This window comes from Heterocephalus glaber, unplaced genomic scaffold (assembly GCF_053883595.1).
Source record: "Heterocephalus glaber isolate CG9 unplaced genomic scaffold, H.glaber_assembly_v1.0 deba00001537, whole genome shotgun sequence".
In the NCBI taxonomy this organism is placed as follows: Eukaryota; Metazoa; Chordata; class Mammalia; order Rodentia; family Bathyergidae; genus Heterocephalus; species Heterocephalus glaber.
In genome coordinates, this window is record NW_028258332.1 from 780121 (window position 1) to 806608 (window position 26488).

At 62.5% G+C, this 26488-nt stretch overlaps 1 protein-coding gene across 2 annotated transcripts; it reads right to left on the reverse strand.

The window, feature by feature from the left end:
* Window positions 1–407: 407 nt before the first annotated feature.
* On the reverse strand, window positions 408–26488 carry Slc6a3 (solute carrier family 6 member 3). Of its 2 annotated transcripts, none has more exons than XM_004845138.4 (15): window positions 26426–26488; window positions 25133–25454; window positions 24008–24139; window positions 18698–18929; window positions 13699–13837; window positions 13132–13266; window positions 12576–12679; window positions 11546–11670; window positions 10202–10314; window positions 9352–9480; window positions 8930–9029; window positions 7333–7433; window positions 5787–5954; window positions 4943–5014; window positions 408–1423 (listed from the first exon to the last, which is right to left on the reverse strand). In XM_004845138.4, the coding sequence occupies exons 2-15, from the start codon at window positions 25416–25418 to the stop codon at window positions 1400–1402; spliced, it is 1860 nt and encodes a 619-aa protein (XP_004845195.1). In that variant the 5' UTR covers window positions 25419–25454; window positions 26426–26488; the 3' UTR covers window positions 408–1399. The 2 variants fall into 2 exon arrangements, with proteins under 2 accessions (XP_004845195.1, XP_021114244.1); XM_021258585.2 differs by lacking the exon at window positions 26426–26488 and adding an exon at window positions 25640–25806.

Sequence of the window (26488 nt, forward strand, 5' to 3'; positions counted from 1 at the left end):
GCGACCAGTGACTGTCTGCGTGGCACCCGAAGGATACCCTTGGGCACGGCCGGATCTGCGGGTCCCCAGCGTCCTTCGGTGACATCGTGGACAAGGCCTGGGGGCTACATGGAGGCTCTGGGGTGGCAGTCACGGCAGTCAGGCCACGGGGCCTGAGTTGGGTGCAGGGAGCCCAGGGAGGCTGATGGGTGGGCTGGGGTCAGAGGGCGCTGGGCGGGTCGCCAGGTGGGACACAGAGCGGGTGCCATGTGCACCCACAGGTGACCTGAAGTGGGCGTCCCGGAGGGGGTGAGAGTCGCACGCAGCCTGCCCGGCCCCGGCAGGTGTACGGTCGGCTGAGGGTGTGAGGCCGCCCCGGGGCAGGTGATGGCCGCAGGTGTGCGGGGAAGCGGGCCTGCGCAGCAAGGTCCTTTTCCAACACAGGTTTCGTTTATTGTTCACGAGGACCCACACACGGAACTGACTACGGGGACAGAGACAGAGGCCGACAACACCTGGTTCCCACATGGAGCCGCTCCTCAGGAGGGAGCCAGCGAACCTGGTTCCTCAGCCGCGGCTGCCGACAACCTGGCTGCCCACAGGCCTGCGTCCCGCGCTCTGCGCCACAACGTAGGGGGGGCCTCGCTCAGCCTCACGGCAGGACCCGGGGTGAACCGGGCGGCCCGTGTGCCAGGAAGGGCAGCCAGAGCAGGAGGTCTCCGCCTCGGCCGTCACGCTATTGCTGATTATTCTTGTAAACAAACCCAGAACCTCGGCGAACGGCGAACGGGTCTGCAGAAAGGAGCCGCATGTTTCGACACAGATAAGGAGGATTCAAGACGCCAGTCCCCAGCGGGCCAAGCGTCCCAGTGCCATGCGTGCCGAGACCCCAGGCCGCAGACAGTGGGTGTGGGTGGGGCTGGCAGCCGAGCAGGAGCCCGCGGGCAGGACTGCAGCAGCCCGAGCTGGGTCCTCGCGGGCTGGTCCTCTCGGCTGCAGGGAAGGAATGAGTCCTGTCGCACACCCAGCCCCTCGTCCTGGCGGCCCAGGGCGGAGCCCACGTGTGTGACAGCGGGTAGCACCCTCCGTCACTACTCTGCACTACGGCCCCTTCCCTCCCGTCTGCCTGCTCAGACAAGGCGGGGGGCCTGGCTTTTAAATCTGAGCCACACCAGCGACCGGGCACCGGGGCACAGGGGCCGGCACAGCATATGTACAGTTGGCGAGACCTCCCAGGGACGCGGGTGCATGAGCCGCGGGGTGGACGGCCGGGCATGGCGGGGACAGTCGGCCTCACAGTGACACCGGATGGAAGGTCCGCCGGGCGTTTGTCTGCGAAGCCGGGGCTCCAGGGTGGACGCAGTGCTCTTCGCGGACCTCCCCGGTGAGGACTCGCCCGGCTGGCCAGGTGGCTGCTGAACTACACCAGGAGCCAGTGGCGTAGCTGGAAAGCAATGGGGTGACTCAGAAGTGAAGGCAGCACCGTGCGGGGCACCCTCCCCGGGGGCCTAGGCCCGACCCCCACGTGCTCAGGGCTTTGGTCCACGCTGCTGCAGTGCGCGACCCCAGCACCTGCCCCTGTGCACCACCTGGGGAGGGAGGAACCCCAGGAGCAGCTTTTTGGCTGCCAGCAGGTATCACCCTGCCATCCGCATCTGCCTGTCCAGCCTGTCTGGGCACAAGCCCTGCACAGACCTCGAGGGTGACCATGCTGCGTCACTTAGGACAAGCAGAGGGCTGTCCTGACAGTGCACCAGATGTGGCGGGCGTGTGGCTGGCTCCACCATGCTCATGGGACGCCACAACAAGGCCAGGGTTTGGCGGCACTGGCCCGGGACCCAGCCCGCAGGATGAAGCAGAGGACACTGGAGGGTGGGTGCCGGGGCAACGCCCAGATCCCCGAAGGTCACGCGCAGATGCAACCAGAGGCCCAGCTGCAGCCCAGTGCGGTGTCGAGGGAGCCAGGACCCCAACTGAGACCCGGGCAGGAGGACCTCGAGGACGGGGGTCCCCAGGAAGCAGGAGAACACGCGGCCCGGCAGAGGTGCCGCCACCGTGGGAGACGGGGTACAGACCGGAGGGCCCTGGGAGCTGCACACACGGCTGGGTCCTGAAAGGGCTGGGGCAGAGGACAGGGCGGAAACAATGAACTCGGCAGCTCACTGAACGGGGCACCAGAAATGTGAGGTGCGGGTGGTGAACAGGAGAAGCCAAGCCCGAGACAGCAGATCAGCAGGATGCTTTCCCACCAAGTCAGAAGCACCGCAACCAAGTGGGACAGGCCCTGCAACGTTATCCCAGCACTCCAGGAGGCTGAGGCAGGATTGCCCGGCCTGGGCAACTCTGTGACCCAGTGAGACCCTAGCTCTAAATAAAAAATATTTATAAAAAGGGCTGAGGATGTGCTCAGTGTGAAGATCCTGGGTTCCATCCCTAGAACTGCAAAAAACCAATAATGACACAACAGAACTAAAACCAAATACTGTACTTTCCAGGAATACAGAAATCACTTCATCTACCTCCTATCTGTCGTCTATCAAGCATTTATCATCTGTAGTCTACCTGTCCCTCATCGGCTATCTTCTGTCATCTATCTGTTGTCTATTTGTCTATCTACTGTCCACCCACCCATGCCCCATCATCTGTCCACACAGCAAGCCGCTGAGGTGGGCAGGGCCAGGAAGGATGTGCACGGGGCCGAGACTGTGGCTTCAGGAAAGGACACAGGGTGGCAGGGTGAGGTGTTGGCCGTGCCAGTTTGGTTTTCACTGGGCGGGCTAAGAAGTCACGGACAAACAGCCACATGTGGCCCTGAAGTGCAAACCCTGAAACCCAATCCCCACGAGGTAGGAGACCCCAAGGGGACATGACAGCAAAGGCAAGATTTCAGCGTGGCTGCGAAGGTCTCAGAACTGCATCAGCTGCAGACGCGAGCTGCTTCCTGAGAGTGTGGCCAGAGAAGCTCAGAGCGTGCACCGGGGTGAAACCACCTGACCAGGGAACCTGTGTCAGGACAGACGCCTGGAGCAGCGGGGAGGGATGGCAAGGGGCAGACGTCCCTGCAGCCGCGAGCACAGGAGATGCGGCACGCATGTGGGCTCTGCAGGAGGGTCACGCAGGGTGGCTCGTGCAGATGCGAAAAGCCAGGCAAGGTCCTCGGACTAGTGAGGCCGGCACCACCAGGGTGTGTGGGCACGAAACACAACACAGCACAGCACAGCACAGCACAGGGCCCCGTTCGTGCCAGACACAGGCGAGGGCCCTGGGCTCCCACACAGCAGTCAGCGGAAGGAAGACTCGAGCCCTTGAGCTCAGCGGGGACTGCGTTAGGCCTACAGTGGGGTGTGTGCCGCTGCAGGGCGACTGCCAGGCAACCAGGCACCGGGTTCTGAGCAGCAGAGAGAGGTGAGAGAATGAGAAAACACAAAAATGAGTCCCCAGAAAGAAGAAAGGAGGGAGTACGTGCACAAACTGGGGTCCACCGAACGAAAGGCCAGTGGCACCAAGCTCCGGGAGATGATCCTCACAGTGCAGGGGAATGGACGGCCCAGCTGGGAGATGGGATTCTCCACCTGGGCCGGGTTTTCAAGACACCTACAGCTGAGCTTACAGGCCAGAGGGCCAAGCTAGCAGATTACAGGAGGATCTGGGGGCCGATGCAGATGCTGCCGGGGCAGCCTGCTCCGAGGCAGAGGCAGCACCGTGCCCCCGGGCAGAGAATGTGCTGTCACCGACAAACGCGCAGAGCCCTGTCGTGCTGGTTGGGCCAAGGCCCCTGAGAAGTCCAGGACATTTCCAAGAATGGGCACCTGGTGTCTGAGCACAAAGCAGCCACGTGAGAGCAACGAGAGGTGAATCCCCTGGGAGGCTGAGGCAGGAAGGACACTCACAAGTCTGACCCACCCAGGTGACCTAGTGAGACCCTGTCTCCAAATAAAAAATGAAAAAGCGCTGGAGTGGAGGTGTAGCTCAGTGTGAAGGGCCAGGTCCAATCTCTGGTACGGCACTGAGAAGTCTCCAAGCAGACTTCCATGCAGGTTATGAGCAGTCACACTGGGAATTAAAATATATTTCAAACTAATTATAAAAAAGCTATCAAAGCCTGTGGAAGGCAGGAAATAGCCCTGCATGCTGAATAAGAAAGGGAATAGGCTGAAAATGAGATTTGAGGCCCAGACTGAGAAGCTCGAGAGGAGGAGAAAGCAGCCGTTCGAGGGTCCTGGACGGCGGCTCCGGGAGGAGGGGGCTGAGTGGGACCCTGGAGGCAGAGCCGGCACCAGCGCCAGGCCAAGGGGACCAGGTGGCAGGGTGTGGGCAGCCGAGCTGCCCTGTGGCTCACCTCTTTTGGGTCCATAGCCCTCACTGCCTGCCTCCCTGCCCACCTGCTGCCAGCCCCAACTGCCACTCGTGCCAGCCGTGCATGCTCAGGGCAGCCCCTGCCTCCACTGCCAGGGAGGAGGTGGCCAGGCAGGAAGGCGCAGGGCCACACCACCCAGCGGCCGTGGGCACTGCGTCCTGGCCGAGTGCGCGCCTTCTCCCTGCGCTCAGGGCCCGAGTCTGCTGGTGGGGTGTGGCCTCGCCCAGCTCTTGGGCCTGCAGTGGGGCAGACCTGGACGCTGGGCTGTGGGAGGGACAGGGGCTCTCAGAGCCTCTCCGTGGCCACAGCAGACATGCACAGCGTGGCCAGGCACCTGAGCGAGGGGACAGAGTGCAGCTCCCCCGAGCCCCCCGCCCCCGCCCCTGCTGATCCTCTCGGTTGCTGGGTCTCCTGCGGGGTCCCCCAGTGCCACCCTGGCTCTGCTTGCCCTGCTGCCCTCTGGCCTCCATCCCTGGTGCCCAGAGCTCCCGTGAGTGGCAAACTGCTGCTCCCGCAACACAGGCCCCGAGCCCTTAGGAGCAGCCACGGGCAAGGGCACCGCACTCGGGTCACTTGGAGCCTCCCAAGGCGGGGACAGGGACTCACCGTGAACTGGCGCACCTCCCCTCGGTCCACAAGCTCGCGGTCCTTCTCGGGCGTGATGGCCTGGGCCAGTTTCTGGGACAGAGGGGCACAGTGGGCATGTGGTCACACGCAGAGCCCCAGGCCAGGTCCTGAACTCAGGCTGGCAGCCCCAGGGCTCACACCCACCTTGTGGGACCGTGCTGGGGCCCAGGGCCTGGTCTGAGAGGCGGACTCTGGGGAGGCACCCATCCCCGGGGCCTCTCTGCCCCACTCCCCGGGGGCTGGCCTGGGATCTGGGAGCTGCTGTCCATGGAGCAGGCCCAGCGGGAGGGAGGTCGGCCCCAGCACCCAGGACAGCCTGGCTCTGAGCCAGGGCTATGCCAGGGCCACTCAGTCCCAGAACCAGCTCAGCTGCAGACATCAGACTGTTGTATGTGGACCCGGTGAACATCCGTGCACACACAAAACACATGGATGCCACACACACAGGCGTGTGGACAATGAACATACAGGCACAGATACAGCACACACAAATGCATGGACATATGAATGTACAAGCAGGTGCACATGGAGACATGGACATGGCAAACAGATACACAAGGCACACACAAACACATACAGAGACCCAGGCATACACACGCTCAGGCACAAGCAGACACACAGATACATGGATGCACAGACGCCAGCCACACACATGGACAAACAGGGCCATGTGCACACCTCCTGCTGCCCCACTGCCCTGCTGGCCAGCCTCCCTTGCTTGTCCTTCTTGGCCCCAGAGTGGGCAGCAGCAGATGGGGCCAGGGAGGCCATCCCGACCACTGCCCTCGGTCAGTGAGAGGCCAGGCAGGACCCACACACCCACCTGCCGGAAGGACCCCGGGAGGCTGCAGAACTTGTAGACCGCGTAGATGGGCACCATGGCCATGGAGGAGGTGGCAACCACCCAGCCCAGTACGTTGGCCCAGGCGGGGAAGATGTAGGCCCCGTAATGGGGCGGCCTGAAGGTCACCACGCTGACCACGACCACAAACTGAAACCAAGGACACATGTCAGCACGGTCCCGAGGTTCGGGGCAAGGGCCAGCAGTGGGCCTCAGCCACACGCGCTGCCATGTGGACCACCAGGGCCCCGTGGGTGAGAGGGCAGGACTGGGTGGGCACGTCCTCCCAGGGAGAGCTGTCCAGTCCTCCCCGTCCTTCACTTGACACCACAGCCTGGCAGAGCTAGCTGCTGCTCAGGGCACTGCTTGGGCACCACGTGCAACCTGCAGCCTGTGTTGGACCCAGGCAGCTTCTGTGTGTTCTGAGGAAGTGACAAACCCCAGAGCTGACCTCAGCACTGCTGTGACAGCAGGACAGGCTCCCATCACCAGGGCACTGGCTGGCTGGCTAACCAAGCACACACGCATCACGCTTCTTCAAACACAATCTCTGTACCCATGCGCATGGACACACACTGAGCTACATGCGTAGTGCCTGCCTACATGGGCACTGCACGCCTGCATGGACACTGCAAGCCTACACGCGCACTGCATGTTACATGGGCACTGCACATCTACACGGGCACTGCGCACCTACACACATACTGTGCCTCCGTGCATACCATCCACCCTGCTGAGCACCGTGCTCAGTGTTACAGTTAAACACACTTTCCTGGGGCACCTGCTGGCCCTCACAGGGCATTTCCTGCCCAGGACACTGATGAGCACAGGGCTGCCCTGGGCTGGCTTGGGACACTCCTGTCACGTGGCCACACATGTGAGCTGGAGCCCAGTTGCTGCGAGTTCCTGGGCGTACCTGGGGCTTCTCCCGCTCCATTCTGAACCCCGAGGATGGGCTTGTCTGCCGCCTCTCCCTGCACCCAGCACCCCGGGAGCTCAGTGGCTGAGAGTCTGGCTCAGGTGGAAGATGAGGGCTCTTCACTCACAGGCCCTGCTGGCCTGGGACTGGCCCCAGCATCACTCTGCGATGGGGTCTGGCCCAAGTCCCCGCCTTGCCCCAGGCAGCTCCAACAACTGTGGACTCAGGGCAGGAGCTTGAGGGACTCTGTCCAGCCACCCCTGGCCTACAGCATAAAGCAGGTGACTGCTGGCCACCTGAGGAGGACCCAGGGAACCACGGGGTGGAGCTGGGGCCACTCCTGTCCTTGGGGTGCCAGTGCTCATCAGCCAGACCCTGTCTCCACCTGCCCACCAGAGGCAGCGCACCGCCAGCTGGCTCCTGCCTCTCCCACACAGATGTCGGGGTGCCTGGATCACATGTGAATTGCTCCTGGGGTCCCCGGGGAGAGGGAAGCTGCCATCCGACCAGAGATGCGTGCAGCACACCCCTGCCCAGCGGGGACCTGGGGAAACTGGGGTGGGCATGGCCAGGAGCACAGGGTGGGAGGACCGGCCACGTGGGCCTTACCAGCAGGAAGCAGGGGCTGACCAGCTTCCAGCACAGCCGCCAGTACAGGCTGGGCCGCCGCCCCGTCATCTGCTTGATGTCGTCGCTGAACTGCTGGACACCTGGGGAGGTGGGGCCACAGGCGTCAGGACCTTGACCAGGCCACACAGCCCAAGCTCCTGTCCCGGCCCCGCCCGTGGACCCCAAGCCCGGTCACACTCAGGCTCCGCAGGGGCCCCAGCCCAGCACCCCGGGCCTGGCTGCCACCGGACCCCATGCGCAGGCCCAGCCCTGGCGGCCCTCCGGGTGGGCAGGCGTCGGGCAGCTGTGCGGTGGGCCTGGGCCCCGACCACACCCTGGAGGGCTCCTCCCATGCCCTGCCTCCCTCGGCAACTGGTGTTTTTCCGCTTTTTAAAATCCATGGCACGATGCGCCAATTACCACTTTACCACTGTAACCTTCGTAGGTGCCGGGTTCGGCAGCGTCACGTGTGTTCACGCTGCCACCACGCTGTGCCCTGGCCTCGCTCACTGTCCCAGCTCTGCCCCATTATGCACCACTGCGCACCCCTCCTCAGCCCCGCCAGCCTCAGCTGTCATTGTGTCTGCCCTGGGGCACTGGCGCCTGCCACTCAGCAGAGTGCCCGAGATTCCTGCACGTCAGTCACAGTGCTGTGTGGCAGGGCCCCTGTCCCCTTGGAAGGCTGAAGGGCACCACTGGTGCTGCGAAGTGACTTCCGGAAATGTAACGAATGGCATTTTCTCTCCAGCCACACCCCAGGGCCCGCTTTAGGCAGGCGGGCTTTTCTTCAGTACTCTCATCTAACTCGGAGGAACTGGTGATGGGATCTGAACACGGCTCCCTTCCACCGGCCGCCTGCTGCATGGCTCAGCGCTGTGCCGAGCTTTGGGGACCTTGCAGTCAGGCTGCTGTGTGACTGCCATCTGGGGGCACGCGCAGGGCCCTGGGTGGCTGGGCGGGCGCCTCCCTGCCTTGGTGGTGGCAGAGCGTGACCGGGCACACAGGGCACCGGGAGTCCTCCTGGGCAAGGGGCTTGGAGGGCAGTGGGGGTGCAGGGCAGCGCCAGCTCCCTCGGCAGAGGCCCTGCGGAGGCTGAGGCAGGCCAGCACCGAGCCTCGTGGTACGGAACAGAGGATGGAGAGTGATGTGAGAGAGGCCCGGCCGGCACCAGCCTGCTCTCCTGGCCCTGTGCCCACCTCGGCACGGTGGCCACACGCGGGGGCAGCGCTGCCTGACTGCCTTTGGTGCCACAGTCCTGACACGTGAGTGCGCAGCCGGACCGGGCTCCTGTCACTCTCGGGGCCACTGTCCTCCGGCCAGCCCGCCCCGCCCCGCCGAGCAGCAGCACTGTCTGCAGAGCCGCGCGGGCACAGTGGCCACTCAGCACACACGGGGCCCCGCCGAGCAGCCCCACTGTGCCCCAGTGCACGAGGCCAGAGCGCACACTGCACCCACCCAGCTGGACAGGCTGTGCCAAGCCCACCACACCGGGCGGACACAGCTCAAGCTCCCCGGTGCCTGAACACCTCTTGTCAAGGTGGCTGCGCCAGAGGGAAAGCCAGAGGCAGCGCCGTGCCAGCCTCCTGGCCACACTCACCATAGAACCAGGCCACCCCGATGGCCTCGATGAGCACCCCGAAGAGGATGGACGTGCCAGCTGCAAAGTGGTCCAGCAGTGTGAAGACGTAGATGCCGCCCTGGAAGAGGGGCCTGGTGAGCTCGGGGCTGGCTGCGTAGCCTGCCTGGAAAGGGCTTTTCCCGAAACAGCTGGCCAGCAGACGTGCCCCAGGCTGCCGAGGGGTAGCGGCCACTGCAGGCCCAATCCCATGTCCCCTGGCCACCTCAGGCAGGGGACGCCCCGCCCCGAAGGCCCCACGTGCCACTGTGGGGCTTCCCCAGGGCCTCCCAGCCAGCCGGGCTCTGGGCCACTCGGGCCTCACCCCTCGCTCATGCTCCCCAGCCTCTGATGCTGAGCTGCCCGCCCCATGGGCCCCAGTGCGAGCAGGCAGCGGCGCATACATTGGTGACGCAGAAGAGCGACAGCAGGAAGGTGCCCATCACGATGCACAGCGTGAAGAGCTCCCGGTGCCGGTGCAGCAGCTGGAACTCGTCGATGAGCCCGGTGATGACGGACTCCATGCCCCCCATCTGCGGGCACAGACACGGCTGGACTTACCTGTGGTCGGGGTCACGTCCTGGACGCACGGGAGCAGACACCTGCACTGCAGCCCAGCCGGGCTCCCTCGTGACAGAGCCCTCAGAGGGGCCTGGGGTGACCCCGCTGCGGTGAGGTTGCTGGGCGGGGTGGGGCCACACAGAGCACACGGCACTGCCTGGGGACTGTGTGCCCTGTGAGCACAGTGAATGGGCCACGCTCCTGGTGCACAGACGCAGGGACTCGGAGGGCCCTGGTCCACCCAGCAGGCTGTGACCCTGGGAGGGGTCATGGTGGAGCCCTGGGGGACCCCCTACTCCAGGAAGCACACCCTGAGCCCCATCGGGTGGGCAAAGACATGGGGCAGCCCCCGGCCCTGGCCGGTCCTGGTGCCACCTGGTGGGGAGGGCAGAGCCAGAGAGCAAGGGTGCAGTGGGCTGGGCACCACGGGTGGCACCAAGACACTGAGCCTGGGCTGTGCTGCCGCCACTCCTTCCCAGAGGTCTGGAGGCCCCGGAGGGTGCCCCGCTGTATCCCCTTGGGCAGTCACTATCACTCTGAGTCTGGCCCTGGTGCCCAGGCAGGGCCCACTGATGCTCAGGGGGAGAGAGGGTGAGTTCAACTCCAGTGGCCAGCACCTGGCCCAGAGAGGGTCCCGCCTGCACAGTGGGCAGGGCCCCCACCCGGCCCCGCACCCCGAGCCTCAGAACTCACAGCGCTGTCAAGCCCCAGGGTGAGCAGCATGATGAAGAACACCACTGCCCAGGCCGAGGACAGCGGCAGTGTGGCGATGGCCTCAGGGTAGATGATGAAGATCAGCCCGGGGCCTGCAATTAGAACCCACAGAGACAGGGGCTGGGGTGCACTCCGGCCCAGATCAGTAGGAGCCCTTTCACCATCCCTCACTCTCCTGGGCCCAGGGCTCTAGGGAACACCCTGAACCCTGCATGCGGGCGCGGGCCCCTCCCCCAGCCCAGCCACCTCGCTGCGACTCACTCACACCCACACCAGGCCATGGGCACCAGGAGGGCAAAGCTCAAGACAGGGATTGGAATGTGGGCACAGGAGGGGTTTCTGGAGTGGTCCCAGAACCACTGTTAATGCCACGGCCTCATTCCACGTGGTGCTCCTGGGTGCATCTTGTGAGCACGCACACACGCACACACACACGCATGCACACGCACACTCACACACATGCATGCGTGTGCACGCACACATGCACGGGAGTAACCACACACACATGCAAAACACACACAAGTGAGCAGTCGTGCACACACGCAAGCATGCACACACATGAGCAAGCACACACATGCACAAACATGAGCAAGTTCTCATGTGCACACACACAGGAACAAGCATGTGCTGGAACACTCACACATGCACAAATACACCCCAGGTGCACACACACACACGCACACACACACGCACACACTGAAGATTAAATGCCGCCAGCCGTGAGCCCGGGAAGGTTGCTTCCAGACTCTGTGGGGATGAAGACAGCAGCGACCTCTCTGCACCAATGACATTTGCTTTGCGATCAGGAAATGAAGGGAGGACGCTGCTCCACTTCCAGGGGCCACTGGAGTTTCAGGGTGAAGGCTGCTTATCATAATACAGGGCAGAGCAACAATGAGGAAAGTTCACCTCTGGATGGATTTGCATCCTGCTTCCTCTCCCACCTTTACTGGATTTCTGACTGGAGGGGAGCCCCAGGCTCAGGGACGCCAGGAGGGTCAGCCCAGCCTGATCTCTCTCCTGCAGCCCCAGCCCGTGTCCTCCCTGTGGAGTGGGGCCTTCGCACTCAGCTCTCCTGGAGCAGCAGGGCCATCAAGGCTGACCCTGGTCCTCAGGGCACAGGCAACATGGTCCACAGCTCCCCACGCCCCTTCCCAAGCCTGAGACCCAGGAGGAGATCAGTCAGCAGCGACACTGGCCATGGTCCCCCTGGACACCAGCTCCGGGGTGGTGCGGGGGAGCTCAGCCCCCAGTCTACACCCAGGGCCACGGCCACCTGCTCACAGGCTGCACGCAGCTGGCACAGGGGTGGGAGGGGCTCACCGTCTTTGGCCACGTCGCCGATGGGCACGCTGTGCTTCTGGGCCATGTACCCCAGGAAGGAGAAGACCACGAAGCCCGAGGAGAAGCTTGTCAGGGAGTTGATGGAGGTGGTGAGCATTGCGTCTCTGCAAGACAAGACCAGCGTCCTGGTGCCGCCGTGAGAGCCCACCACCTCCCAGCTGCTGGCCTTACGTCGCTGGGTCTGGGCCCCACAGAGGTCTGGAGGGCTGCTTTCCTGGACACGCACAAGCTGATCACCGTTCTGCAGCCCGACCTGGGGCCATGTGGGGGCTCCTGGCTCTGGGGTACAGTCAGGGCTGAGGGTGGGGCAGACACCGACACATACACATAAAACGGGGACTGTGGTGAAATGCAGACTATCCACAGTGGGCTCCGGGGACCCCACTCAGGGCTAAGAAACCCGAGGGCCAGAGGGAAGTGGGGTAGCCTGGGGCACAGGGGTGCCTCTGGGGGCTGCTGCCGTCCAGGTGCCCGTTGGCACGTCTGCAGGGGGAGGACTGGGACGCTGTCCACAGAGGGGACACAGGTGGCCGGGCAGGGCGATCTGGGACCTGCACCCACACCCCCGCTGGGGAGCCTGCAGCGGCTGTCTGCTCGTTTAGCTGTGCGCTGTCTGTATTTTTAGTGCGTTTTTATCCTCAGGATGTGAGAGTAAACACAAGCCCATAAAGGTCAGAGAAAGCAGGTCTCAGATTTAATTCTGTTCCTGTGTTTAGGAGAATTTGGGTCCAGCACAAGGCTGCAGACCCGCTCTGGCGGGTGGGGTGAAGCTGTCGGTGAGCAGGAGAGTTGTGCTCCTGGGGCGGCCAGGCGGGAGAGGGGAGCGGGCCTCACCGTGGGGTCCCCCACAGCTCCAGGAAGGCCCGCCCGGAGGGGACACACCCCACGCAGTTCAGCGGCCTCCTCAAGGCAGGGAGGATTGCGGCCCGAACCAGGTTTTTGTCTCCAGGAATGGTCTCTGAGCAGGGACCTGCAGTGGCAGTCATTGCAGGCCCTGGGGCGAGCTTACCGGAAGCAGTTGTTGGTGAACTTGTTGTAACTGGAGAAAGCGATCAGCACCCCAAAGCCCACGCCCAGGGAGAAGCACACCTGGGTGGCGGCATCGATCCACACCTGCAAGCCAGGAGAGAGCCAGGTTAGGGGACCTGGGGGCAGCTGACCTCCCCTGCCGAGCCGCACGCTCCCCTGGTGCCCTTCACCCACCGCCCTGGGCCTGCGAGCAGCACACAGAGCCGGCAGGGCGCCTGCACGAGCCTCCTCGCAGCGTCGGCTCCTCCACGCGCGTGCGCCCTGACCCGCTCAGCCTCCTTCCCCGGCCTCCCTCGCGCTTGGAGGCAGCCCCGGGCCACCTGAGGCAGGCGCGCGCCCACGCACAGGCCCCTGGCTCGGGCCGCGTGCTCGCACTGCGTCAGTGTGGCTTTAAAACCTCAAACTCGCCAGTGCGGTGCACGGCTGTCCTCCCAGCTGCTGGGGGCGCTGAGGGAGGCGGCCTGCAAGTCAGCTCCGGCGGGGCGGACCCTGTGAGGCTGCGGCCCGCCCAGGGAGCTCCCTGACCGTGCACTCACCGAGGCCTCACGCAGCCGGTGAAAGTCCACACTCAGGTAGGCCCGGATGCCGTCGATGGCCCCCGGGAGGGTGAGCCCACGCAGGAGCAGGGCGGTGAGGACCACGTAGGGCATGGTGGCTGTGATCCACACGACCTGGGGAGAGGACAGCGTCCCTGGGCACTCGCCCAACCTGCCAGGGCCAGCGGAGCCTGGAGGGACGCTGGCAGAACTCAGCCACCTGTGGCGGGCCGGGCAGTGGCGCCCTCTGCTGCAGTGGGTTGGTTGGGCAGGGGCGCCGTGCTGCAGGCCCAAAGGGACGGCGAGGGAAAGCCGGGCAGGAACAGCGTGGACGCAGAGGCGGGCTGTGGCTCGGGCGCCCTGTGGGAGGTGCTGTCGTCCCAGGACTCAAGGCCAGGCTCCGCACACTGCGGCCGCTGCGGGCCGGGTCCTCTGGGCGAGGTGGCCGTGGGTGCCCTACGCGGCCCGCATGCCCCATCGGGAAAGGGAAGCGCATTGCCCGCCCCCCCACGCCAGACCCTTCCCAGGCCCGGCAAGTGTCAGCCCAGCCCCGCGCCCGCGCCTCACCTTGCCTGAGGTCCTCACACCCTTCCACAGGCTGAAGTAGAGCAGCACGATGACCAGCACCAGGCAGGCCGCCAGCTGCCAGCGCGGAGGCCCCAGGTCGTCGATGCCGTGGCTCAGGTGCAGGTGCAGCACGCCGCGCCTGCGAGGGAGGTGTGACAGCCATGGCCGTGTGGCGCCTGCACCCCCGCTCCGTGGGCTGGCCGCCGGCCTGGTGCCCTAGGCGCCTGTGTCTGGGCAGTGAGGCGCCACTCAGGCCCCCGATCTCTGGGTGACACCCAAATCAACCTCAGCTCCTGCTGCCTCGACCAGACGTGGAACCGTGCTGCCGGGTGACCGGGAGCCCCACGGGCCTCACGTGCCTTCTCAGGGAGCCGTCCCAAGGGCAGAGGACAAGGCCACGAGGGGACAGGCTGAGCCGGTGCAACGTCTGCTGCTTTCTGTGCAGCAGCTCACTAGATTCCAGGGTTCCTGCAGGACGCTGCGGGGAGGCACTGAGCTTTCCATGGCACCCGCTCAGGAAAGTGGGGGCCGCGCTGCGAAGAAGACACTGCAGCCCACGCTCCACCTGGGTCAGCCCAGCTCCCCAGGAAACGATGCCGACCCCCAGGCTGGATGTGGCCCAGCCAGTCCAACAGGCCTCAGCCCCATGGAGAATCTGGGCCTTCACACTCCAGCATGGAGGCCAGGCAGAGTCCTGGGAAGAGGGGCCCTGAGAGAGCTCCTGTAATCCGCACACCACACACCACGGAGTGGTGCTGAGGGAGCCCAGGCGGGCCGAGGCACTCCACAGCGGGGGACCCAGTCACAGTGAGCGGGCGGATCCGTGTGCTCACTGTCACCCCACGGCCAGGCGGTAAAGGCCCCGAGAGGCAGCAGCCGGACGGCACCTGAACACAGCACCTTCCAGCCAAGAAATCTCACTTCTAAAGGACGAGGCCAAGCTCCAAAGCCATTACCCTGAAACTCACCCAGCCTCGCGTTAATAAAACGAGCAGCATGGCCAGAAGCGAGGGAATGTGACTAGTTCAGGAGGAAAAGCAGTGGCTGCCAGTCTTCCCATATACAAAATTAACTCAACGGGCAAAGAGCGAAAGGTAAGCCCCGAAGCCATAAAACTCCTGGAAGAAGACACGGGGTTAACTCCATGAACTCAGACCTGGCCCAGATTCTTAACCACTGCACAAAGGAACAAATAGGTAAATCTGACTTCATCAAGCTTAAAAATGTCTGTGCATCACAGGAGTCTACAACCGAGGAAAAGCCACAGCCCCAGAACATGCCTTCCAATCACATTCTGGCAAGCGACTGACACCCAGAATAGACCGAGCTCCTGATACTCAACAACAGATACTTCTCCACTTCTACTGCAAACAGCACGGGGACAGGGAGAGGCGGCCAGTGGCACCGGGGTGCTCAATGCCTTGGATCCTTGGGGCTGCAGGTCACAGCTGCATGAGAATCCCACGCCCACAGTGTGGCTGTCATCAAAACAAACGGGAAACAGATAGGCAGTGGCCACCGTGGAGCACAGCGCAGGGGCTGAGAAAAGCACCCGGCCACTCCTGTGAGGCAGCAGCCCCTCTTCCAGGCACGCACACAAGGAGCGGAGAGCAGGATCTCAAACTCATGCCTGTGCACCGGTCATAGCTGCATCACTCATGAAGCCAGACAGCAACCCCCCCCCCCCGTGTCTATCTGAGCTTGGGCAGTGTGTGACATCGCCCGCCATGCCCTGAGAGCCCGCCAAGGATGGACCTGAAGACAGAGGCTCAGCGCATCAGACTCGAAGGCAGAGGCTGCGGGACCCACTGCAGGAGTCCCCAGAGCAGGTCACACAGGGACAGAAGGGGGTGGCAGGAGCTTGGGGCTCGGGGACGGGTTCAGGGGGGAGAGCTCTGTCATGGAAGACAGGAACGTTCCCGGGAGGATGCGGTACATCGTGCCGCAGAGCAGCACGCTCAAAGTGACTAGGAAGGGAGATGTAGTGTTGTATGGAGAGCACCGCCCCACCAAGAAGGCAAAGCACTTCCCAGCAGAAGCAGGAGGACAACGGTACCATCAGGACCACAGAGGAGCCCTTCCAGGATCCATGACTTGGGGCCCACAAAGACGGGGACTCTGCCTTCAGTGTATTTAAAATGCAGTTGTTTAAGGAAAAATAATAAGACCGCATGGCGCAGTCCGTAGCACACTGTGGAGACCGACCTGTGATGGCAGTGCACCAAAGATGAGAGGCAGGGACTGTTCAGCGAGAGGCGGAGGGGACAAAGGAGAAACCGGAAGCCTAGGCACCGTTAACTCAGAAGAAGGGAACAAAGGGAAGAAGAGGAACAAAGGAGAGGGCAGAAACAGCAAGAGGGGAGATGCAAGCCCAGCCCACTGGCAATCGCCACATGGTCAGTCAGACTGAGAGAGAGATCGCCCCACGGTTAAAAAGCAGGAGCCAAGTGCAGTGTCCACACGAAGCCCACGTCAAGGGCACACACAGCTTACACCTGAAAGCCAGGAGGAGACACCCCCCAAACGCCAGCCCTGAGGACCAGGCGGACACACTACCCTCAGGCAAGGGAGACTTTGGAAAGAGGAACCCACCCACCGGACCGCCAAAATGGCACACTCCTCCTACAGAGCTCCAGACCCACGGACAGAGAAAGCCTGGTGGGAACAGACGAGCCCATGCCTGGAGCTGAGACGTGGATGCCCGTTTCTCAGTAACTAAGACAGCTAGTACAGAGAAAGCTGGGAAGGATGCAGATGACTACAACACTGGGCACGTGACCCAGTCGACACTGCGCAATGCTCTGTACGACAGCACCAGCACAATGCATGATTTGAAAAAACAGGATTTCTCAGTTTCCCAGGCTGGGTGCAAGTGACCTTCCTGCCTCAGCCTCCGGGGTGCTGGCATGGCAGGTGGGCACCACCAGGCCTGGCAAAAAGCACATTCTTTTTAAGTACACATGGAGCCTTCAGCACTGTATACCATAAAGTGGATCACAAAATAAAAAAAAAGTTTTGAGACAGGGTCTCACGATGTAGCCCAGGCTGGGCTCAAACTTGCAATGATTCTCCTGCCTCAGCCTCCTACATGCTGAAAACAAATCTTAATATATTTTAAAATATTGAAAATTTATGTCATCAAGACAAAACCAAACCGAATTAGAAATTGGTAACAGAAATGTATGTAGGCCTCAAACTCAGCAACCCTGCCTCTGCCTCCCAAGTGTTGGGACAACAGGCGTGCATCACCATGCCTGGCTGGGAGTCCTTTGAACCAAATGAAAACGAAAATACCTATCAAACTTAGCAAGGTGCAGCCAACGAAGTCTCCTGGAGGCAAATTCCTAGCTTTCAGGCTATGACTTCCTAATTGACGTTAGCAAGTAGGTGGAGGCAGAGCAGGCAGAGTGCGTGCAGGTGCAGAGTTCTGGGTCACATGGTCCTTTCTGGCCCAGGTCTCCCTTCGAGGAGTGGGTCATTAGGACCTGCACGACTCACAGTAGGCCATGGTCTCTGCCCTGGGGCCTCAGTATTTTTCCATGGACACCGGCTGAGAGGGAAAGCTGGAGAGGTGGGGGCTAGAACAAGGGAGAAAGGAAGCAGGAAGTGAGGAGGAACACGGATGGGGTTTGGTTTCCTCAGGTAAGAAGCACTGGGCCAGCGGGCACTCCGTGCTCTGCTGTGTGCACTGCTCGGGCGCCAGGGTCTCGCTGAGGATCCCTGTTTCTCTGCGGGAGGCATTCCTGTCTCTGCCTGGTGGCAGCAGGGTGGCTGGGTGGGACCCCGGGCTGGTGCCATGAGCTACCATGGTCCCTCTCCACGCCAGTGCGGTAGACATGGGTGACCAAGTGCTGCCCAGCATGCACCCATCCCGGACAGCTCGGCCGGTGCTTCAGAGAATGGACTGGCACTTGCTCCCTCAGCACCAGCACCTGGCCATTCCTGCCCGAGTGTCCCTCTCCCATCTGCTGCCCAGGTGTCAAATCCTCCGTGCCGCATGACTCACACCCTATGTGGAACCCCCGGATGAGATGTCCACCTTACCGGACACGCAGCCCTGCTGTGGAGTGAGATCCTAACCCTTCCACCTCGGGTGGGACAGAACTCCTGGGGGCCGTCTGTGGGGACCACCACCCCATCCACTGTGACCTGCAGCATAGGGTGGGCTCGCAAGGTGGCCTTGGGGAGCCCCAGCCGCACACCTGGGAAACCCCGAGCGTGTGCAGAGCGAGGGCGCATGGTGCCACCCTGTTTCCACCTGACACTGCTCCCCACCCCAGCCCTGTCCTGGGTGCTTCCAGGCTCACAGACCTGCCGGGCCGAGGGCCTTCAGCAGCGAGGGGTTGGGGACCTCTTGCGTTCAGAGCAGCACTTCATTCCCTCCTGGGATCCTGCATCACAGGTCACCTAACCGACCAGCTTTCTCTCTGGTCCTCTTGCCTGAAAACCACTTGGGCAAATTAAAGGTTTCTACTCCTCCCAAAGAGAAGATGGCCCCCTGATGAGTCACTCCTGCTGTCTCAAACTGACGAAACCCACAGGAAAATGAGGACACTCGAGCAGGAAGCCCTCGACCGCTTGCCTGTGCAGTAAGTGAAACCCAGCCGAGCACAAGCTGGGTCCAGCTGCGTGGCCCACAGCTCCCGGCCACAGGACCCTGCAGCCTCCTGCCTCAGCACTCGCTGGCCCGGGAGGGGTCTCTGCGCCGGCACACCCCAAGCCTTGTCTGGGAAGGGGAGCAGTGCCTTTCTCCCTGGAGGCTGTGTTGAAACTCACAGAGAAGGGAACGTCCTTCACTTGGGCAGGACGAGCAGTGAGGGCTGCCCACGTCCACCCTGCCAGGCTCACCCTGCCAGGCTCACCCTGCGGGGCTCGGCTGACCACACAACCCCCTGGCAGCAGAGTCCCCTCAGGGACAGGCAGAGAACAGGGGGCAACAGGGAAGCTGCGGCCGGACCGGCGCCGCCCCAGGGCCCTTGCCCCGCGCGCCCCCACTCACTCAAAGTACTCGGCAGCGGGCGTGGTCCCGAAGGTGCTGTTGAGGCCGGGGCCATTGTGGGCGCTGGCCGAGGGGGCGTCGGAGCAGTTGGGGCTATTCCAGGTGTTGTTGCAGTGGGTCCAGGGCAGCTCAGCGGCGAAGGAGGACAGGAGGTAGTGCAGCGCCCAGGCGATGATGACGTTGTAGAAGAAGCCCACGTAGAGCGAGATGAGGATGACCGTGAAGCCCACTCCTGGCAGGGCAGCACGGAGCACTGAGCCACTGGCCCCGCAGGGTGGACATCTCTACCCAGCAGCGGCACCTGGCACCCACACGGCGTGTGGGGTCTGTGCCCAAGTCCGCACTGGGAGCACAGAGAAGTGGCTGCCCACTTTCCAAAGCGTCTCCCACCATAGACACTTGGGCGTCACTGGAGGGCCGTGGGAGGGCATGTGAGGCCACCTCTGCACCCCAGGGACCCCATGGCCAGCCAGGGACACTCAGGCTCATCCGGGGCCACCCAGGCACACGAAGGCCACCCACAGCCATACAGGGCCAGTGAGGACCTCATGGGGAGAGAAAGGCACATCCACTGCTACCACAACCACGCAGGCTCCCCCAGAGCCAGCAGGCAATCCAGCCCAGGGCCATCTGGGACCACTGGGTCCACATAAAACCGCCAGAGTCATCCACAGCCAACCAGGGCCACTGAGGGACACCCATGCCAACAGAGCCATCAAAGGGGACCCAGTTCTCCCAGAGCCACCAACAGTACTAAGGGACCACCGGGAGCCCCATGGCTATCCACAGCCCCAGACCACCCAGGAGAAGCCATTCACAGCCACCAAGAGCCACTCGGGCCAGGCAAGACCAGGTAGGGTCTGGGGCATCTGTGACCACCCAGGGCACATATGACCACCTAGGGCTCTCAAGGCCACCCAGGGCCACCCAGATCCTCTCAGAGTATTGGCATCTGGGATCAGTCACCTGACGGGGCTCCCGGTGACCTGGAGGACACCATGTGAGCGTCCCCAGGGTGGTGCCTTCCTGACTAGTGGGTAGGTGGGCCTGGCAGTTAACAGGCTCCGCCCACTGGTCAAGGGACCCTCATACACTGCTGGACAAATGGTCTCGCAGTTGCTGCTGTGGCTCTCTTGACTCAGCTCCAGGCAGAATCCTCTTCATTTCAGCATTTCAGCTTTGCAAGTAGGATGGTCTGAGCTCCACCTATCATGGCCTTTAGTGAAGCTCAGCAGGCAGCTTGTCCTCTGCTGGTCTGGAGCCCCAGTGGGCTGGGAGCACATCTTTAAGGAGACTTCAGCAAGTGCCTTGGGTTGCTTTTCATGGTCAGAAGTCCTAGGAGAAGCTGTTTTTATGCTCAAGGCAACTCGTTAAAGTTGTCTTCCTATCTTGAAAGCAAAATTAAAAGCAAAAATGCACTAAAATTTGTGAACGTGGGGTCAGGACTATAAGGTCCCCCTTGGAAAATGTGCTCAGATGTAGTGATGACAAGACCAAACTGTTTCCTTCCAAAGGGCTCCTCCAGTGAGAAATTGGTCAACACTGGTTAATTCTATTCTGCAATTCTGTTCACTAAGCTCCTCAGGGAAAAGGCTGCGTTGTGATTTACAGAAAATTCATACATAGGGCCATTTTGGGAAGCCCTGTTGTTGGGAAGCCATGTTGTCGGGAAGCTTTGTGGTTGGGAAGTCATGCTATTCCAAAGGGCACCATGGAGATTTCCCTGGCAGAGCGAATGCTGTGCCTGTCTGCCAATGCAGCACAGTGTGAAGTCTCAGAGGCTTCTCCTGCCCGGGCCCCCAGGGCCTGTGTGAGAAAACTGCTGTCCCAGGAAGGAGGTGCAAGTGTTGGCCATGCCTCTGGTCCCTCTGAGCACACTCCTCCAAGAAGGCAGAGACTCAGTCACGGACCGTGCCATGAATTGTGGCACCCCAGCGGCCCACCCTACCTGGCCAGGCTGCTCCTCAGGGTCACGGGAGACTGTGAGAGGTGGCCATGTGCCCATAGGCTGCCGGATATCCTGTGATTGCCGTCCAGCACACCCCTACATGCTGTAATAAAGCTCCCTTGACGCTTCTGTATTGCTCAGTGCCAGGATGCCATCTCCCAGGCAGGGAGTGGGCTCAGTCTCTGCCACATCCAGGGGAATCTCAACGAATGCACAATATGGTTTCCTGTCTCAGGGAGCGCAGGGCTGGATGTAAACTTCACGCAGCATGCGCACTGCCAATTTTCTTAAATATCTACCTTTCTGAATATTTATGTTAACCTTGTGTGTACTTTGCTTTTTCTTTAGGCCACCTTAAATCCTTTTTTATTAGAATGGATAAGCCACAGTAAAATACTTTTACTACAGAAGGTTATGAATTTTGATGTTCAATACAGCAGGGTGTGGGGTTTTCACCCGACACCTGCAAAATAGAGTCTGTCACGAGCAAATAAACGGATGACCTAAAGGGAGCTTCCCGCTAGTATGGGTGCTGGGACCCGGGCTCCTCCCACCACCCAGACTCAGCACCCAAACGCGTCGTGAAGCCAGCCATGGGGGACCGCCTACACTCACCCCGGGACTGCAGCTGGAGCAGGTACTCTGACTGCCGGCCCAGGCCCCTCGAGAGCCTCCAGACGGGGCTCTAGGAGGAAGGGAAGGAGGGAGGCGCTCCAGAGCCCTGGCATCCTTGGTGCTGGGTGTGCACATGTGTGCCGTGTGCGTGCACGCTCACAGCAGAGAGGCTGGTATGGAGACGGGGCGGGAGGGAGAAGCGAGAGGCTGAGGTTTAAGCACGCATCTCCCTGACCCGTGATGCCTGCGTCTGTGCGAAAGGCGGCCAGGAGCTTCTGGAGGCACCGGGGTGAACTGCGGTGATCACAGTCTCAAACACAGCCGGGCTCAGCTGGAACCTCCGTCCATCCCTCGCCCAGGAGGTCCCGTGGCTCTCGGGAGAGAAGCTCAGCACCTGGCTCCATGCTGCCCAGGCCCGGGCAGCACACAGAATGCCAGCCACCTGCAGAGGACACTGAGGAACTAATGAACATTGAGCTCCACAGGAATTATTTTGGCTGATTTAACTGCTGTCTTCATTTACCATGGGTGTCTATTTCACTGGGATGGGAAACACGTAACAGTTTAGCAACCAGACCTCAGAGGCAAGAGAGAAGGCACAGGGGCCAGGGTGTCCAGGGCACCATGGCTCCTACCTCGCTGGCACCCTGTGCACTGCCGCAGGCCAATCAGCAGGAGGCACCTCCCGGAGCCGTGGTTGGTCGGCATTAGTTCTCGAAAACCCTGGGTTTCCCCCACGGATTCCAGAGCTGCAGTGCTCGTATCTGGGGATCCGCGAGGTGCCCACGGCCATGGGTGATGAGGCGAGGATGATGCGCTCTTCCCGTGGTGACATACTGGCCCCGGCACAGTGCTCTGGATGGCCTGTCTGCAGAAGGCTCAGGAAGCCACATGGGCTTCGGGTGGGTGGATCACTGTCCACCCAGCCTCTCCCGGGCTCACGCTGAGCGGGGGTCGCATGTCCTGGTCTTCGTTTCCCCACGGGGGCGCCATTGTCCTGCCTGTGGGAGACATTCGTCCACTTGTGTCCTGAGTCAAGTCTGTCAGCACTGTGGGGTGTTCTGGAGTCCCTGGGAATCGCCTGGTGGTTTAAATCTTGACAGTTTATAAATTGCAAGACAAAGACCTACTGAGGCAGTTTGGGTGGGAAGCACTGTGCCTGTGATGTGACATCCAGACGGACACCAGCTTCCATCTGCCAGCTCTGGCTGGAGCGCCGGGTCACCCTTCTCCCTGTTGCTCTGCATCCCTCACCACTGCCTGGGTAGAGCAGCACTTCAGCCTGACAGAACATTGGCTCCCAGGCAGTGTGTGGGCTTAGGGTGCTGTCGAGACGTGCCCTGGGGTGAGACTGGGAAATCCCACAAAGCAAACCCTGGCCTCACCAGTCTGTGTGGCTGCACCTGCTCCCCGGTCCCTGACACCCGCTCCACGGAAGGCTCAGCTTTCAGACGCCACCTAACAGGAGTTGGGCCTCGTTCACCGGGCCACCACCACCTCAGAGGCGCCGTCTGCTCCCGGACCACAGCAGCTGGGGGGCCAGACCTGGGGGCCATGGCGATTCTTCTGCCTGGAGCTGTAGGTCTGGGCCACAGACCTCGGGCGAGTCCACACCGTGCAGTGAGTGGACAGCGCAGGGTCTGGCCCACCTGGAGTGTCGGGCTGTAGAATCCCAGGTCCTGGGTTCGGGTGGCCAGGCCTCCTCCACGGGGCCACGGTGGGAACAGAGATGCATTTGCACAGCCTGTTGTGTTTTGTTTTATTCTTTACTTTCTCAGGTGGTTCTTTTAAACTGTGACTCCTGCTCTCGGATCTTGCCGGACCCCCCACGCCCGTCAGCCCTGAGGGTGTGAGCAGGGGCTCTGTGCTCTGGAGAACGATTGCCCAGCTTGGGAAGGTGCTGCAGTCGAGGGGTCAGCACGGGCCCTCAGGACCCAAGGAGCCTGCCCACCTTCCATGGGTGTCTGTGGTGCTCGGGGAACCTGTCCCCTGGAAGGGGACCTTTCCTCTCGGAGCACAATCTCACTGCTGGGAGATGTCCTCATTCAAGAGCCCTGCTCACCGGTCTTGGGCTCTGAGCCCCTGACCCCTGACAGTGCGACCTGGGGGTGCCAGCCTCTATTCCCTTCCTCAGGCACCAGCTGCTTGGGAGCTTATGAGAAAACCAGCCCAATCTTTCAGGAGCCATTTCTTAGGTGCCACCTGTCAGAGGGGCGGCTTCCCGAGTCTCTTCCAGGAAGCCCTGAAGCTCCCAGAGCCCAGGTCCTGGGGCCAAGCCTGGCTGGGAGCTGGACAGGTGTGGACCAAATCACTCTCTGCTCCTCCCAGGGTTACTCAAGCCCCCCATGCCTGCAGTCTGCATCTCCGGCACAGCATGCACCCCAGCATGCTGGGGGAGGCTATGGCTGGGCTGGTCACCTGGGCTCAGCACAAGGTAGCTTTGCACCACAGGTTGGAAGGCTCAGTGAGTAGCTGGGCAGATGGGTGGAGATAGATAATAGATAAATAGATGGGTGGAGACAGAAAAAGACATGGGTGTACAGAGAGATGATGGGCAGATGGGTGACAGATGATAAAGCTGGATAGGCAGGAGAGTCCCCACCAGCGAGGGCACCTTCACATCTGGTCAGGACCATCCCCAAAGCGGCACTCAGGTTAGCACCCTGGTGCAGGTGCCTCCTGCCTTAGCAAGCAGGACTGGTGCACACTCTGAGGCCCATGCACCCACACCCCAGGGCGCGCCTTACCCTTCAGGATGGGGCAGATCTTCCAGACGCCGGCAGCCCCCTCCCTGTTGAACTGACCGAGGGCCAGCTCCATGTAGAAGAGGGGCATCCCAGCGATCACCATGAACAGCAGATAGGGCACCAAGAAGGCTCCTGTGGGTGGACAGCTCCTTGAGTGTTGGGCCTGCAGTGGGCGGGGCTCATCTCTGGGCTGGGGCTCTGCTTTCCCTGGTGGGCACGACCCTTTTCTCCAGGGGGAAGCCCTGCTGGTGAGCCCACCGTCTCCAGGCCTGTCCCCTGGGGCATCTGCACCCCACACGCTCACCTGACCCCTCTGGTCAGCCCTCTTCTGGGCCACAATCAGACGCTGGCAGAGCGAGAGGCCCCACCCACTTCTGGGCTGTGCTGGCCCCTCATGCACCCCCGTTGTCACCAGGCGCTGTGCCCAGGCTTCCTGGACCAGTGGGTCCCTGCACTCACAGCCTGCCTCCCTTGCAGCCTCGGCTGAGGTCTGCTGAGCAGGGCCGCCCAGGTGCCAGCAGGGCATGTGGCCAGACCTCCAAGCCCCTCCTGTCTCCCTGCCCGGCTGGAGAGATGAATGGCCCTGCCTTGGCTCTGCTCTGCTCCAGGCTCCTCAGGTCCAAGATGGGCCATGAGGCCCACACACCTGGGCACTCCAGGGGCATGCCCAGGTGAAGTCCTGCAAATGCCGGGCCTGGGGACCAGGCAGGGCAGGCAGGCAGGCAGGAGCCACGGGGGAGGGGCACCAAGCAGTCCTGGCTCCGCGTCCAGCTGAGGCGGGGGCAGGCGGTGAGATGGGCGCATGTGGGCCCTCCCCACCCCGAGTTCAAGGCCTCCACACGTTCTGCACACACTGTTGGCATCGACCACACACTGTTCCACGGGCCTTGGGAATTTTCCTTCCCAAGGGAAAGTTGTTGGAAGTGTAAGGCGCAGCCCAGCTGCCCCGGTGCTTCCTCCTGGGCCCCTCCCCGCCCGGTCAGAGCTGGAAGCCTCGGGGGTGGAGTGGGCACCATGTGTGTGCAGGAGGGGCTGAGTCCCCGCTTGCGCTCGCATGTCTGGGGCCCTGCGTCCTGCCAGCCGTGTACGCGCCATGGACAGAGCCGGAGCCTGGGCAGCACTTACCCCCGCCGTTTTTGTAGCACAGGTAGGGAAACCGCCAGACGTTGGCCAGGTCCACGGCAAAGCCAATGACGGACAGCAGGAAGTCAATCTTCTTGCCCCAGGTCTCCCGCTCCTGGGCCTCGGCGGGGCTGCGAGCCTCGTTGATGAGGGTGGAGTTGGTCAGCTGCACCCCGTTCTGCTCCTTGACCAGGACGAGCTCCACCTCCCGGGGCCCCAAGGCGTTGGGCTCCTTGGCCCGGGCCACCGTGGAGGACAGGAGTCCCACGGAGCACTTGCGCTCACTCATGGCTGACGGAGTCGGGGAGCTTGGCGCCTCCTGGGTCTTCAGCCAACATGAAACACACAGGTAAGCACGCGGTTAGTGCCTGGGCGAGAGGTGAGCCTGCAGCACTCACCCGCGACCCAAGCGCCCACGGCCACGGTCAGGGTTAAGGGAGCTAGGAGACCCGAAGCACGCGCTGCAGCTGCTGCTCCCACACCCACTGGGCCAGGTGCGGGCTGTGCGACCTCTGCCTTTCCTCGGTTTCCGCTCCGCTCCGGGAGCAAGTTCCTCCCCGCAGGCCCCGACCCTAGGTCACCAGAGCGGCACAGGACTCCTCCGCAACCGCCGATCCTTCTCCAGCTTGACTGGCTGGAGAGCCCCGGCCTCGGGGTCACTCGGGACGCCCGCCTCTCCCGGCCGACCCTGCCCTGTCCCAGCCCCTGTGGCGGGCAGCCTTCCCGCCGAAGTGCGCCCTCCTCCTCCCGGCTGTGTGCGCTGGGTATTTTACCCAGCAACAGTGACTAATGCCCCAGTCAGGAAGTACTGAAAAAAGAGCAAAATTTATGCAGTCAAAATCAGCCCCAAACAGAGTTTTCAAATGACTGCAGTAAGTTCTTCAAAGAGCGTCTGCACGGCCGCCTCGTCTGCGCCCGCTGCGTGGTCGGGGTCCCCGCGGGCCTTGCCCTGCACGGGCTGCGGGGCCAGGCAGTGGGGCGATCTGACCTGGCCGGGCCCGCCGACTGCGGGGACCGGCACCCCGAGGCCTGGGCCTCCCCGGTCGGGGGACCCCGGCCCGTAACCTACGCAGCCCGCCCTGAGCAGGGCGTCCCGGGCGCAGTCAGAGCCCGCGGCTGCTGGGCGGCAAAGAGCGCCCCGCTGTGGAGCTGTGGAGTGGGGCTGCGACCTGGCCCGCCGCTCTAAGCCGCTTGGATCCGGGGCCTCGCCCTGCGCATCCCCATCCCTCACACCCTCGGGCCGGCGCCCCCCACGACGCCTGTCCTGCCCGGCCTGGGGTGCGGGCGTGGCCTCACCTGAAGCCGTCCTCGGCTCCGGTCAGGGGCTCCAGCGCCGGTCTTCCGCGCTGGGCGCGCAGC